Source organism: Sturnira hondurensis, unplaced genomic scaffold (genome assembly GCF_014824575.4).
Source record: "Sturnira hondurensis isolate 20B ecotype Veracruz unplaced genomic scaffold, ASM1482457v3 Scaffold0003693, whole genome shotgun sequence".
NCBI classification, from domain to species: Eukaryota; Metazoa; Chordata; class Mammalia; order Chiroptera; family Phyllostomidae; genus Sturnira; species Sturnira hondurensis.
The window spans coordinates 10,169,056-10,183,814 of record NW_028076324.1 but is presented as its reverse complement, the minus strand read 5'-3'; the positions used below and the strand labels follow the sequence as shown (position 1 = coordinate 10,183,814).

The window sequence follows — 14,759 nt, the reverse complement described above, 5'->3', positions numbered from 1 at the left end:
AAGCACATTTCTTCCCTCTCCTCAATTCAACCCACAACTCTCAGGGCGCAGATTTCCTCCCGTGTGAAAGCAGTGAAGCCCTCTCTCGCTTGCTCCCTCCTAGGCGTCTGGGGCACAGACAGACCACAGGGCGCTGCCAGCCCCTCAGCATCCCAGGAAACCCTCCCCCTTCCCCTAGGCACACACAGGGCCACAGCCAAAGCAGGGGCACTTGGGAGCCCGGGACACAGGCCTCACTGAGCAGGGAAACAGCCAGATCTGGGCCACCTGGGAGGCCTGACCCAGCTCCATGTCCTCCCTTCCGGGAAGCCAGGCGCCCACCTACTCCAGCTGCAGGAGGTCAGCCACCCTGAACAGACAGAACAAGGCCTGGGTGGCATCAGGGACAGCCCGCACATCCTGCAGGCCTCGGCTGTGGAATGGTGCCCACGGGGGAAGAAGCAAAAGCGGGAACGAACCAGAAGAGTGTTTATTTCACAAAGGCAATCGCAAACAGGAGGGATACCACGGCCAGCACATGGCCACTGAAAGGTACTCCACCAGCTTCTTCCTGCCTGGCACAGAGAAGGACGGCACTCTGGGCCCTGGTGGGGACCGAGGATGTGATGCCAGCTGCTCAGACCATCATGAAGTCAGGGCGAGAGCAGGGTGCCAGGCCATCGCCAGTCGCTGGACTGCCCACCCCCAACCCTCGAGGACTCGCCGCACTTCCCTGCCTGCTTGCAAATGAGTAAGATTTTAAAACAACAACAACAAAAAAATGAGATGCTTTTGTTTCCCTCAGCATGTCTCGGTTCTGATAAAAAGAACATTTTGTTTTGTTTTTAAAGCCACAAATCTAGAAAACAACTTTAGGGATTCCTTCCTCTTCTTTGTTTTCTTTTTACTTGTGTTTTTTTTTTTAAACAATAGGTATTTATAGAAAGAACCTCACAAAGGTGATCTATGTACAGAAGTCACAATCTCAATGGCTGCTCAGGAGGCAGGCAACGCAGTAGCACCTTTTCGAGAAGAACTCACGTGGTTTACGGATCTGAGTATTGGGGGGGGCACGAGCCCCCGCCGGCCCCCAGAGGCGGCGTGGCCCCACTCCCTGAGTCCGGGGCTGCAGCCAGCATCCTGCTTGCTCCTGTCCACGCAGAGCACGGAGGTAGCCTCTCGGGGCAGGGAGGCGAGGACAGGAGCTCACAGCAAGCAAATGCCAGGGCCCGCCTCCGCGGCTTTGCTGGGCCAAGGGGCGCTGGGCGGCCGACTGGCTGCTTAGAACAGGGCCCTGGGCTGGCACTGTGCCTGCAGGAGGCTCTCCATGAAGGCCAGGAGGTCTGGGCTCCGCCCTGTGTCCTCAGCGGCAGCGCGTGTGGTGCCCACCCGCGGGCGCTTGGCGGCCCTCACCTCCTCTCCTGAGAAGACGCTTTCCTGTGGCGCCCCGGTGCTGACCGACTGTGGGAGACCAGATGGCACAGGGTTAGTGCAGAAGGGGGGTTGCATGCGCAAAGTCTGTGTCCCCCCAAATCCTGCGTTGAAGCTCTACCCACCAATGTGAGGGCATTAGGAGGTAGGGTCCCTGGGAAGGCATTACGTCATGAGGGTGAGACCTTTATGAGCAGGATTAGCAACTTTATAAAAAGGATCCCAGGGAGGGTGTGTGCCTGCGAGCGCTCGCGCGCGCACGCGCGCGCGCGCACACACACACACACACACAATCTCTGTCTCTGTCTCTCTGACACATGAGCATGCCAGAAGGGGGCTGTCTGTGAACCAGGAGGTGGGTCTCCAGACACCAGATCTCCCAGAGCCTTGATCTTGGACTGCCTGCCTCCGGGACTGTGAGAAATTCTGTGTGCTGTGTGGGCCGCCCAGTCTACAGAGTTCTGTGATCGCAGCCTGGACAGACTGAAGTAGGGAGTTAGCAGCCCAGACATTCAGGCACCTGGCTAGACTGCATGCTTGCCCTGTTGGGGGTCCAAAGCCACTGTCCCTCACCTAATGGCCTTCCTAGAGGGTCAGTCAGTCACTGGGGATGGCTTCTCAGTGCTCCTGCCTCTGTGTAAACCCCACACCTACGTGTGAGCCTCTTAGCAGGTGGGACACGGGGCCCTGTGCCTCCAGGCCCTGGCCCCTGGCAGGCCTCCCCAGCCGGCTGGGAGCGGGGCTGGGCCACCCAGAGGCAGGGGGCACAGCTGCTCCTCTGTCAGCAGCTCCTGTCTGCTTCCCAGGGGAACCTGGCATCTGAGGTCAGCTGTGCGACCCCCACCAGCACCCACTCTGAGCTTGTTCACCCACAGATGCAGCTGCCTGCTCCTCAAAACCTGGTCTTTGGATTAAACACAAAAGAAAGAGAACAGCAGCAGCCAGGAGAGAAGGCTGGTCGCTTCCCGCCTCTAGGACTCACTGTTCCCTTTGAAAAGGGATGAGCTCTGGAAAAGCGTTTCTTTCCTCACCACCACCCTCGGAGCTCAGACCCTGTGTGCAAGCGGCAGATGCTCCAAATGCGGGCGCGTCACAATGTGCCTGGAGGCAGGCGGTGCAGGTTTATCTTCTCCCCTCGCTGGGCTGTCACTGGGAAGGGCCCTCCGGCACGCCCCCACCTGCCACAGAGCAGGCTGCTCCCTGGGAGCAGCCCTCAGCTGCCCCCCAGTGGGGGTCAAGGCCACATCCCTGATGCCTGCTAAGGGCTTCTGCAGGCAGCTCGCCCCAAGCCCACCTCATGAAGCTACTCACCAGTCGTGACCGAACCCTCTTGGGTAGCTCCTCATCCAGGGTGAAGATGTCACCACGCTTCACTGTCAGCTGGGACCCATCCTCAAACTCCACCTGCCGAGGGGCACAGTTCTCAGGCTTGGTGCCTCAGGGTCACTGACTGGCTCCCATGGTCCCTGCCAAGGCCCCACCACCCTCGGCTGCCAAGAGGGGCGCTAGTCCAGGGGCATCCCCACTGGCCGCTCCGGTGCCCACTCGTCAAGTAAGAGCAGCGAGGGGACAGGGGGTGGTTAAAAGTGATGGGGGCACAGACAACATAAGAGAAAGCACATCAGCAAAGAATCTGCAGCCACCCTCTGCAGTTGCTGGGACAGGCGTGATTCTTCTTCTAAGATCCCACACTTGTGTACAATGTCCCTTCCGCAAACATGGGGAGGGACTCACAACCATCTTCATTTAAAAAAAAATCAGGGGCATTGAACTACATGCTTAAAAATGGTTAAAGCAGTACATTTTATGTGGTCTCTGTTTACCACACATACACACAAATCAAGAAAACGTCTGTCAAGAGGAAAATATTAAACAATTTGAGGCCCCTTCCAGCTTAAAAATATAGTAAGCCCTGACTTTCTCGGTTAGGCAAGCAAAAGGTGGATCTGTCCCCAACAGGACATGCGAGGGCCCCACTCATGCCTGCAGGTCCTCTGTATCCTGACCTGGAAGTCAGGACCCTGCTCACCTGATAGATGTGACTGGTCACAGAGGAAATGAACTTGGCCTTGTAGATGTTGCCATCAGTCCACCGGAGCTCAACGAACTCCCCCTCGGGCGGGGGTCCCAGCCGGGCACAGTCTCTACTCTATCAGAAGCAAGAATTCGGCAGGAGGTGAGGTGGCGGGCCCCAGGGTATGGCACCCGTGGGCTCCGTCGGGTTTGGGTGCTCCCCATGCTGCGCTGCCTGCACCTTAACCATAGCGAGAAGCCAGTGGTGCTCTGTGACGAACTCAGGCTATGTGGACGCACAGGAGCCGGCGCTGGGCAGGGGGTGGGTGGGCGGGAGGGGGCGGGGCGAGGGTGGTGGCAGCTGTCTGCCCTGGAGCACCGCCCTTGCTTAGGCCCGTGTAGATGGACGGTGCTTCCTGCTCTGTTCCCGTGGGAACCAGCCATGCTTTCCTGCCTGGACCCATCCGGTAGGGTCACAGTGACCCTGGAAACAGGGCATTCCTGTGAGAGCTGCGCAACCTCCTGCTTCCTGACAGCAGCCCCACCCTCCTGGTGCCCGCCCGAGCTCACAGTGATGCTCTCAGGGTGCAGGTTGTCACTGTAGGAGCCGTCATCAAAGTTCACTTCGTAGAAAGTCTGTGTGGTGGTGCCAATTACACGGCACCGGTAGTAAAGCCCATTTCGGTTCTTGGTGATGACCACCTGGCCTAAGGACACAGCCCTCAGGAACTGGACCTGGGGGCAGGCAGAGGGCTGCATCAGTGCTGGGGTGGGCGGGCAGTGAGAGGGCAGGAGGGCTGGGCACTCACCGTGTGGCCCCCCGACTTGTGCTTGAAGCAGGTGATAGAGACGACATAGGGCCAGTCATCTGGCTCCATTAGGACCCCGGCGGCGTGGGCGCAGGTCACGTGGAAGGAGGTGGAACAGTGCTCGTAGGAGCACTGGATACAGGCCCCGGACACCTTCTTCATCCGCTTCCGGCAGTACACGCATTTCTGGGGTGACAGGGAGGGGAGAGGGGACTCACGCAGGCACCTGGCTCCCTGCTCAGGGCTCGCCCCCAGGACTGTCCCCCAGGAGTAACCCCCAAGACCCAGGGCTGCAAGAGGCCACAGCAGCCCAGCCTTGGCTAGCTGGAGTGACCCAGGGACAAGCCCAGGGAGTCCTTTAGCTGGACTCTTGACCACGGTGGCGAGACTACGCAAACCAGCTTGGCCTGTGGTGCCCTCCAACTCCAGAGCCCTCTTCCAGTGGCCCCGCTGCAGAGGTGTCTGCAACAGGCACCAACGAGCCACACACCAGAAGACTATTTCCAGCCAAAGCAAAACATAGCAAAACGTGAGGCAGTGACACCCGATATAGCGTGGGGGGACCTTGAACATATGGTGCTAACTGAGAGACACCAAACACAAAGGCCACACACACAGCATGTGGTCCTCTCCTGTGACATGTCCAACAGGCACATCTGCAGACACAGGGAGCGGGCTGCCAGGGGCCGGGGTGACTGATAATGGGATGGATTTCCTTTTGGGGGTGAGTGTTTTAGAATTAGATGGAGGTGATGGTTGTACAACTCTGTGAACATATTAAAAGCTAGTGAATTTTAAGCTCACTTTAAAGTGGTAAATTTTTATCCTAATCTTAATACAAAGCACTGCAGAGTAGCTATCTTCATAAGCATGGGGGGGGTCTGAGTGAAGCCTGTCACCCGCTGTGGGAGCCTGTGAGGGGATGCCCCCTGCCTGGAGTGACCCGCTCTCACGGCTTCACACTCAGGGTCACCCCAACGCCCCCACTCAGCAGATGCCAAGTTCCCGTCCCTCTGAGCATTGAACAAGCTGCTTTTATCGCTCTGTAAACCTGCTCAAAAGCCAGATGAGCGTGGTGGCCAAGGGCGCTGCAGGAGCTGCTGAATCAATCAATGACAGTGATGTCTCATTACTAAACTGCCAATACCTAACTCTCCCTCTGGCCTGGGTGACAGGCACTGACATATAACACGCCCCGCACTGCATCAACACACTCCAGTCCTGGGCCTTCCACACAGCAAAGGCGAGCACAGCTCCTGTGAGGCCCCAGGAGGAGTTGTCCCTCTGGAAGCCCGCAGGGCTCAAGATTTCACACATGTCACCTGCCCCAATCAAGCCCTGGAGAGAGCCAGCGGCCTGGCCTGACTCAAGGCACAATCATCCCCCTGCCCCCATGGGTGACAGCTCATTATCCTGAGTTTCTGTGTCGTGAAGAATGTGGGCCAGGCCCCCACCATGCCATTTGTCAGGAGCTGAGCACAGGGCCTGCCTGGTGTCTGGGTTTTTCCAGGGCCCGGGCCAGCTGGGCGAGGGGGTGAGCGCATGGCTCAGACCACCGGCTGGACAGAGCCAGCCCCTACTTACCAGGACTCCCCAGAGCCAGTGGCCAGGGAGTACTGGGGATACAGACGGATGGATGATGACCAGGAGTAGCTGTTCCCGAGCATGTGGCCTGTGTGTGGCCCCGGGAAGGTGGGCGGACAGCTGGGCAAGCAGGAGTTAACTGCTGGCTTCCTCACGCAGCTCCATTAGGCAGTACAAGCAAGCCTCATGTAAAAGGATTTTTAATTCATCGTTACAAGTGCTGGTAATGAAGAGGCTGCAAGCTGGAAATGTCAGATGCTCCATAAAGCGTCTGGGGGAGGATGGATCACAGGCTGTGCGCCGCACCATCACTCCACCTGAATGATGCAGCTTTTACGCTCTTAATCACCTGCAGGCCACCGGCCTCTTTGTGATTGCCTGTCGGCTCCCGGCACTCCATGCTGAGGCCCCATCCTCCTAAGCCCCCACTCAGCCCTGCCTGGTGGCCCAGCACCTCTGGGCTTAAGGTGGATATCCCTGTTCCTTCCCACAGGACTCCCCACCAGGCCCACTGCCCACAGCCCAAGGTCTCTGCCTTCTGCCCTCCGTAAGCCTGGAGGAGCATCAGTACCCTGGGACTGCCCCAGGCAGCTGGGAAATAAACCAGGCAGGGAAAGCAGCCATGGATGCTTCAGATGCCCCAGCCAAGGGCCTTGGGGTGCCACACATCCCTGAATGTGGGACACAGCCCCAGCACGGCTGCCACAAACTCACAGTGATGATAAACCGGGAGCAGGCACCAGGGTTCAAGACAGCATCGTCTGTGCTTTACCGTGAGGCCATCAGCAAGCACCGTGCCATGCTCTGTCACAGATGGGAAGGATGAGGCACAGAGAGCTCAAGAAGTTGGTCTGGAGTCACGCAGCTGGCCGGTGGCCAACCCAGGAACGGAAGCCAGTGCACGCTGTCATGGCCACACTCTGCCCACCCTGCCTGCTGCTGCCCCCAGGCTCGCCCGGGTGACCATTACCAGTAAGAGCACCCAGGCTGAGGATGGCCACAAGCTCGAGGTGAACTAAGAGGGGCTAGCTATGAACTCTAACAACTCAATAGCAAACATGCAACCCAGTTTAAAAATGAGCAGGACCTAACAGACATTTTTCTGAAGACATACAGGTGGCAAACAGGTGCAGGAAAAGGTGCTCAGACCACCGACCCGCTGGGAAATACAAACCAAACCCCCACGAGGAGCCCTCTCAGCCTATCGTCAGGAAGACAAGACGTAAGTGTGGGTGAGGACGTGGAGAAAGGGAGCCCCTGCACTGCTGGGGGAGGCAGACTGGAGCAGTCACTAGGGAAAACAGTGTGGGGGTTCCTCAGAACATTCAAAACAGCCCTGACACACAACCTAGCGAGTCCACTTCTGGGTACATACGCAAAGGAAATAGAAACAGGATACTGAAGAGATATGCCCGGGGCGGGGGGGGGAGGGTTTACAGTTGTTTATGTGGCAAATAATATAGTAATTAATAAATAATGATATAAGGATGAACTGTATTTCTCATACTCACACCTGTGTTCACTGCATCAACCTGTGTCCACCGAGGGATGGAGGGGTAAAGAAATGTGCTCCAGCCACACACACTGGAACATGACGCAGCCATGAGAGAGAAGGAAACCCTGCCATCCGTGGTAACACGGACGGGCCTTAATGGCATCGTGCCCAGAGAGAAAGACCAGACACAGGACACATGAGGCAGGACTGCACTGATTCGAGGTCCATTCGACAGTCAGAGTCGGAAAAGCAGGGGCCAGGGGGGGAGGTCAGGGCAGGGTCGTGGCTAGCAAACGGGTGTGTGACCCCAGCCGCACACTGCTAGCGTCTGAGCTCTGCCGCACTACAGCACGCCTGTGGTTAGTGACGCTGTGCTGTGCACTGAAGTTTGTTCAGAAGGAAGATCTCACACTAAGTGTTTTCACCACAATTAAAACAAAGAGGGGTCAGTTGGACAGCAAGAAAGGTACAGGGTGGAGTGTGTGTGGCTTCTGCTTATGAAATAGGTGGAGACCGCACCTGCCCTGGGGTGTGTAAAGGCACCCTGTGTGTTTCTGGGCATCTCTGTGCCCTCTGACTTTTGTGCCTTTGACACTATTCAAGAGGTAATAGTTTTGGTCAAATGGAAATTGATGGCACCTGGCTTCCTGTGCTTCCCCTACCCAACGAGACAAGATCAAGGGATCCTACCAGCTTCCACCGCTGCTCAGGGATGGCACTGATGTCCACAGGGTGGCGCTCTATCACATTCAGGAACCGCACTTCAGGGACTGCGATGGCACAGATCACATGGATCCACCTGGGGAAGGTGGGAAGGGGTAGGGTCAGAGGTCATGGGTGCCCCCATCTCCCCTCTCCCCAATGTCATTCCCCTCTGTGGGCACTGCCCCTGTCCACAGTGCTGCTGCTGGCCAGTCAGAGCTTGCAGGACCTTGAGGGACAGTCTGAGTGAGTGCTTCCCCTGGTCTCCCCCAACTCAGGCCCTGAGGAGCAGCAGCACCCCTTCTACCCACCTCCTGTCGGTCGTCATCTGCAAAGCTCCTCCCCGGAGGTTGCACAGGCAGCACTCCTGCAGGGACCGGACAAGCCCGTGGTGAGGGGGCGCAGGGAAGGGTTGCCCCCACGCTGCTCTGGGGCCTGGTCCATCCCCCGCCCTCGGTCCTTACATTTCAAACTAGCAGCCACTATAGGAGGGACCAGGAGTGCGGCGGCTCCACCCCCTCACTGCCAAGGTGAAGAAACCAAGACCCAGGGAGGTGAGGCCACCAGCCCAGGGTCACTCTGCGGGATCTGGCAAGCCCAGGGCCCAGGCCTGGCTCCCTGGTGGGGCTGGATGGCTCTCAGAGTACCACCCCAGCCGCAGGGCGAGTTACCGCAGTCCAAGCGTGGGCCGTGCACCGGGAACACGTCCAGCCTTCATTGACCAGCTCTGGGCGGATGCCATAGCAGCCTGGAAGACAGCAGAGGACGGCTGGCTGAGTCGGGACGCGCCGGGCACTGCAGCTGCGCACTAGGCCAAAGGGGCGCTCTGGAGCCCCGCCTCGGCACTGAGGGGGACCGCTCTCACTGTCCCTCTGCCTCAGTCCACAGCATGGCACACAGCGGGAGAAAAGTCTGGAAACGGATGCTGGGAAGGGAGCAGGGTCCCCTCAGTGTCCCCCTCCTAAGCTCTGCTAAGCTGAGACCCTGGGAAAGTGACCAAGGAGTTGCATGACATGCAAAGCTGGCCTTGGGGACACTGGTGTTTCAACTGGGGTGGCCCAGCGTTCGGGCAGAAGAGCCACTTCTGAAACTGCAAGTCAGAGGATCTGATTTACCAAGGCGACTCGCCCCAGAACGTGGCTGTGGCTCGGAAACGAGGAGAGGGCACAGTGGAGGAGGGCAAACAAAGGGGCATGCCCCAGACCAAGGGACTCTGCCTCACCCTTGGGGTCACTGCCCAGCAGCACTTCAGGGGCCCTCAGTCATCTGGGGCTTGTCACCCACCAAACAGGGGCTCCACTGGTTGCAGTGGGAAGTGGCCAGGTGCAGAGGGGTCCCTGGTAGAAACACAGGGAGAGAGCGGGGCCACAGAAATGTGGCTCTGTGTCCTCATGGAGACCCCAAAGGACAACAAGGAGCCTGAGAGCCCCACTGGACACCCTGCTCTGTCCCCCAAGGCAGACAGCCAAGGTCAGCACCTGGGGGGGCCTGGCTCCTAGAGGAAGTGGGGGCTCTACCTCCCTACAGGGCCAGGTCTCAAGGAATATACCTGTATACCTGTGCTAAGCCTTCTGCCTCCTAAGGACGGTGAGCAGGGTGCCTCTGCCCTGTGACCCTACCCACAGGCCCCCCCGAGTGGCCCCAGGAGCCTGCCCTGGAGTGGAGTGTCTCCACTGAGGCTGAGCCAGGAGACTTGCAGACAGGAGACAAAACGAGGCCTGGGTAGCTTCTGTGGAGACAAATGAAGGACAGAGACCTACAGCTGCCTTCCTCCACAGGGCAGGGGCCACACATAATTAAATGGCTCCATAAGGCTTCCTTCCTTCCGGGGAGCTCCACCTCCCATTTCCAGCCTTCACACCCAAGAAGGGGGTAGGAATCCATTCTCCTGTCTCCTTGTGTCATGGTCCGGCTTCAGGGTCTAAGAGAGGGTGGTCACTGACAGCAGAGATAAATCAGACCCTGGACCTCTCTAGAACCGCAACTTTACCATCAACTCTGGCCACAAAGCAGAGTTGAAAATCGTCATGGTACCTGACAAGCACCTGATCTCTTCCTGCTGTTTCCCAGGCCCCAGAGGGCAGGGCAGGGCAGGGGTCAGCAGAACTGTCTAGAAGGAGGCTGACCAGGCAGGTCCACCTCGGCCAGGGGGAAGGACAGGAAGTCTGCCCTTGAAGGCCGAGACCCTGCCCCTTGATGCCAGGTCCTTTGAAAGCTCCAAAACTACAGCCCAGGAGGAAAGAACTCCCTGATGCACAGAGGCAAGGGTGACCGTCCTAGGAGGGTGCGCAGGGGCCACACGCTGCAGCCCCCACAGTCCTCCTTCAGCCCAGGCTGCCTGTCGTCCAGGACCCCACTCACTGGCATGGACCTGCAGGCAGCACTTGGCACAGGCAATCAGCAGGCTGGTCCCATCATCGCCTATGTAGGAGTTGGCTGGGAGTGGCTCTGTGTTCTCGGCGCTGGAGGTGAAGCACATTTCGGGGATCAGTGGCCGTGTCTTCTGGCCGCATTTGGAGGGTGGTATGGAGGGGACCTCTCCAAGGGAGGCCTGTGGGGCCTCCTTCTCCATCTGTAGGGACTGCAGAAATGGGGTACCTTTAGTGGAGAGCCCTCTGTGGGGCTACCTATTGTCACTAAACTCAGCTTCGGGGCCATCCTCACCTCCCTCAGTCCACGCTTCGTGTGATTTCTGTATCCAAACAGCCCCAGCCTGCCTCCCACCTTCCTAGGTGCTGCACTGGGGCCTCCTACCAGGACACCTGGAGTGGCCCCTGGAGGGCTTCCTCAGTATACCAGCCCCCCACCCACCCCTCAACCCTGCTCCCCCAAACGTAACCCTGTCCTGACCCCACTGAAACCCCCCCACTAGGGTCACATCCGAATGCAGCACCGTTACCATCCTGCTGTCCCCAGCCTTGCCCCCACAGCCCCTTCCCCTCTCCCTCTAGCCACGTGGGCCCTGCTCCTGTTCCAACAACCCTGCCGCCAGGCACCGTCCTGCCCCAGCGCCTGTGCATGCCCTATCTCCCCTACCCCGAGTCCCCGGATCTCTGTTCCGCACCCTGCTTGCCCATGGGACCAGCAGCCCCAGCCGGTTGTCCTGCCCCTGTCTTTGTGACCCTGACCACCACCTGAAGGCATGTTATCTGTGCACGTGTGTGGGTACAGATAATGACTATTCCCCACAACGACTATTCCCCAGTCTCCAACAGGTTCCCCAGATCCCATCCCACAGAGAGGACGTGGCGAGACCACCCTGCCCACACCACCAGGATCCAGCACCCCAGGCCTGTCACAGGGTGGCAGGGCTCCCTGATGCCCTCAAGGTGTGACAGAGGGTTTGCCTGTGCTCCTGACCTGGGAAGAAAGACTCCACTGGGGGACAATGCCAGGTGTTGGGGGGGGTGATGGCACTTCAGATTAGGGGACCAGTTTTGAAATCAGAGCCTCACATCAGGCTCCCCCCACCCCTCTAAGTCGCCTCCATTAGTCGAGAATGATTTTCATTTCCAAACAGGCAGAATATCTAGCCACAGCCCTGCTTACAGCGGGGGCTGGTAAGACCTGGTCCCGGGTCTGAGGACTCCGGGTTTCGGAAGTGGTTGGCCCACAAAACCCACTGGTACGGTGGGCTGGTTAAAGTCAGGATTCTTCGCTGACAGCTGGAATTGAGAAGATCCACACCTGAAGCTGCAGGTGCCAGTACTCTGACTCCCGGCAGCCTGCCCAGCAGCACTAAGGGGGACGTGCCCAGAGAGGACATCTGGGTGCTACTCAATTCCCTCCCCCGGATGCTGCATCTGCTAAGGGGCAGTGGGTCCAGGGAGCTCTGGAGATGGGTGCTGCCGCCGGCACAGGGCACAGATCTCGGGGCAGCTGAGCTAGTATGCAGAAAATACTGGGCGCTAGGCTGGGGGTGGGGAAGCAAAAAGGCAGGCAACACCTGGCTGTATCCTCCTGGGATTCATTATCCAGAGGTAAAAACAGAGGCAGGAGCAAAAGCAGAGGAAGGCCAGGGGAGGCCAAGGGAGCCCAGGGTGGGACATCCCAGAGCCAGCCTGCAGACAGCAGGTCTGGGAAGGCTTCCCAGAAGAAGTAGCAGATAAGGGAACTCAAAGAATGAACAAAAATCTGCCGAGCAAGGCACGGGGTTGGGTGGGTGGAAGACCCTGGGGGGCATCACAGGGCATACTGCTTGCCGTGTGGGCTGGGGAGAGAAGGGGCAGGTGTCACAGTGGAGGAAGGCCATGGGGGCACATGGCCAGGCCAAAGGCCATGGTGAGCCTGGTGGAGTCTCCAGCCAGGGAGTGTATGGGCAGCAGCCTCCCAAACCCCTGGTCTGGCCATGGGGAGACACTACCCGTAAGAATGGGGCCTGAGGCGGAAAAAAGCCGACGATGGGCTATGGTCAGGGCTGGGGAGGGGACAGGGGATGAAATAAGAGGTTAGGAGGGAAACTGGGCAGGCTGACGGCACAGAATAAAGTGCAGGGAAAGGCCAAGTTCCCCAACTTGGGAAACACGGGACAGAGGCGGGTAGTCTGGAAAGTGTGCAGGACGCGGTGCCTGGCCCAGTGGAGATGGATCAGGTCTTCGTACCACTGGTGTCCCAGCCGTGCCATGTGGGGGTCTTTGCCCTGGCCCCTGCCCGCCTCTGGTTCAGCTGGTCACCACGCCTCTGCCCGCCAGCTCCCACGCAGCACCAGGCCACGTTGAAATTTCGAGAACAGTGGCTGTGACATATGCACACCGTACCCCAACCCCTCCATCCAAGGCCCTGTTTTTATGCCCACTGACAAGTACCTACACATAAAACTCAGACATTGGCCTCTTTCTCTATGTGGCCCATACCGGTGGGGCTCCAGCACACACTGCACTGCCAAGGGCTTCTGCCTGCTGTGCTGTGACTGTCCCACCCCACCTGTCCCGTTCCAGTTCTCTGGGCTCTCACTGACCCCACTGTGGCTTCTACAGCAAGTGGGTTCTCTTCCCTATAGCCTGCCCCAGAGTTCCTTTCAGCTCAAGCCAACGCTGGCACGTAGGAGAGCAGACAGATGCTCCTGGGCCCGGTGTGGCCCCGTGAGGCCACCTGCTCACCTGGCTGTATGGGTAGAAGAGGGTGCAGATGGCGCAGTAGGGCTCAGTCAGGGCGGCCACCGCGTTGAACTTCCTCTCGGCCTGGAAGCTGGCTGCCCTGTTCTTCCACTGCAGGGACAGCAGGGACCTCAAGGCCTCAGGGTCACTCATGTCCTCCTCCCCGGAGAAAGGGAAGGCTTCTAGAGTAAGTGGGGAGAAGGAAGGCAGAGGTTAAACCATGCTCGAGGGTCCATCCCCTGCCTCGAAGGACGGGCGTTTTACTGCCACAAGCATTCGTGGTGACAGGTCTCCACTTAATGGCCCCTGAGTCTCTGCAAAGAGGCCACCCAGGCTCGGGGTGGGGAGCTGGTCCTGTCTGGGGGTGGGAAACAGGCCGGGTCAGACCCTGGCAGGTCAGGTACAGCCTCCTGAGCTCAAAGGGTCCAAGAGAGAAGTGTGGCTGGGAGTCAGGGAGGGGGTGTGTCAACAGGAAGTCCTGTTAAGGTAAGATGGAGGCCCCTAACAGGTGTCTCATCTGCCCATACCCATCATCCCCTGGGGCCTCCATTACCAGCCCTACCCTCAAGGTCCCACTGCTGTTTGCTAAGCTCTCTCATTCAGTGCTCCCCTGGGAGCCTGTCCCAGAACCCGGTGCTCAGTCCCAGGGCCCCAGCCTTCACAGCAGCTGGGCCAGCACAGCTGATGCGCTGCTCTCCTGACTGTAAGGCCGGAGCCTCCTGGAGGTACCCCGGGCGCCTTCATCTTCCTCGAGATCCCTTCTATTCCTGGGAGCTGGACCCTATGATCCATGGAGCTTCTAGAACCCTCCCCACACTAGTCCTCAAGTTAGACTCAGAATAGAAAAAGGCCATCTGGATGATTTTCAAATTCCACGTGCATCTCAAGCAGAAGGCTAAAGTGGAAGATGAAAAACTGGCTTCCCAGGGTTTCTGCCCCTGAGATAGCAGCTCCAACTTTCGGCCGAGTGTTAAACACACGCTGCTCGTCTCCTAGCCCCCACCCTTCCGGCTCCAGCTCCCACAGCCCATTCATTGTTCCAACCCCTCCAAGGTCTGAGGCTGAGCTCAGTGGCAGGAAGAATCACTTCTGCTGAGACTGGCAGCTCCCCAGCCGTGTCACCCACTCGTGGCCAGCCATGGGTTGGAGCCTTGGGTGTCTCTAATAACATCTGCCTGCTGGGGGAGGTCACATGAGGAAAAAACAGGGGCTGCCTCTGTCTCTGCAGGGAGGTCCTGCAGGTTGTGTGTACGGGACTAGGTCTGAGGATCAGGAAGTCTGGTGACAGAAGCTAAAGGCCTGGCTTAAGGAGGTGACAGTAGGGGGGACCAGTGGGGCAGTTGGCAGAGGGGTAGGTGCCAGGTGAGAGAGCAGGAGCTATTTGTAGCCTGGGGCCCCATTAGGTAAGAATCCTCCCTCACCCTCATCACTGGACGCCTCCTGCTTGACCACTGACAAAGGGGACCGGGTTGGTGGCTTGCCCAGAGGGTGGCGCCGGCTCTTCTTGATCTCCATCTTTAACTTAGAAAACGTTGATGACACCTGAAACACAGAACAGGAGGCGTCTTTGAGTCACAGCTTGGGGACTAGAGCAGAGTTTGGCTTGGCAGCGCCCCAGTTTCCCCAGTAGGGGGTGAGAGACCCCAGGGG

General features: G+C 58.5%; 1 protein-coding gene across 2 annotated transcripts in view; it reads right to left on the bottom strand.

Annotated features, from left to right (window-relative positions):
• Positions 1 to 451: 451 nt before the first annotated feature.
• Positions 452 to 14,759, bottom strand: part of KDM4B (lysine demethylase 4B) — a 126,525-nt gene continuing 112,217 nt past the window's right edge. For both annotated transcript variants that reach the window (XM_037042630.1, XM_037042631.1), the window contains 11 exons: positions 14,531 to 14,651; positions 13,113 to 13,291; positions 10,375 to 10,594; positions 8,685 to 8,761; positions 8,325 to 8,380; positions 8,002 to 8,110; positions 4,233 to 4,418; positions 3,994 to 4,158; positions 3,440 to 3,559; positions 2,722 to 2,814; positions 452 to 1,440 (listed from right to left, as the gene is read on the bottom strand). In XM_037042630.1, the coding sequence (XP_036898525.1) occupies positions 1,261 to 1,440; positions 2,722 to 2,814; positions 3,440 to 3,559; positions 3,994 to 4,158; positions 4,233 to 4,418; positions 8,002 to 8,110; positions 8,325 to 8,380; positions 8,685 to 8,761; positions 10,375 to 10,594; positions 13,113 to 13,291; positions 14,531 to 14,651 (1,506 nt within the window). In that variant the 3' untranslated portion in view covers positions 452 to 1,260. The remainder of the gene's footprint in view (positions 1,441 to 2,721; positions 2,815 to 3,439; positions 3,560 to 3,993; positions 4,159 to 4,232; positions 4,419 to 8,001; positions 8,111 to 8,324; positions 8,381 to 8,684; positions 8,762 to 10,374; positions 10,595 to 13,112; positions 13,292 to 14,530; positions 14,652 to 14,759) is intronic.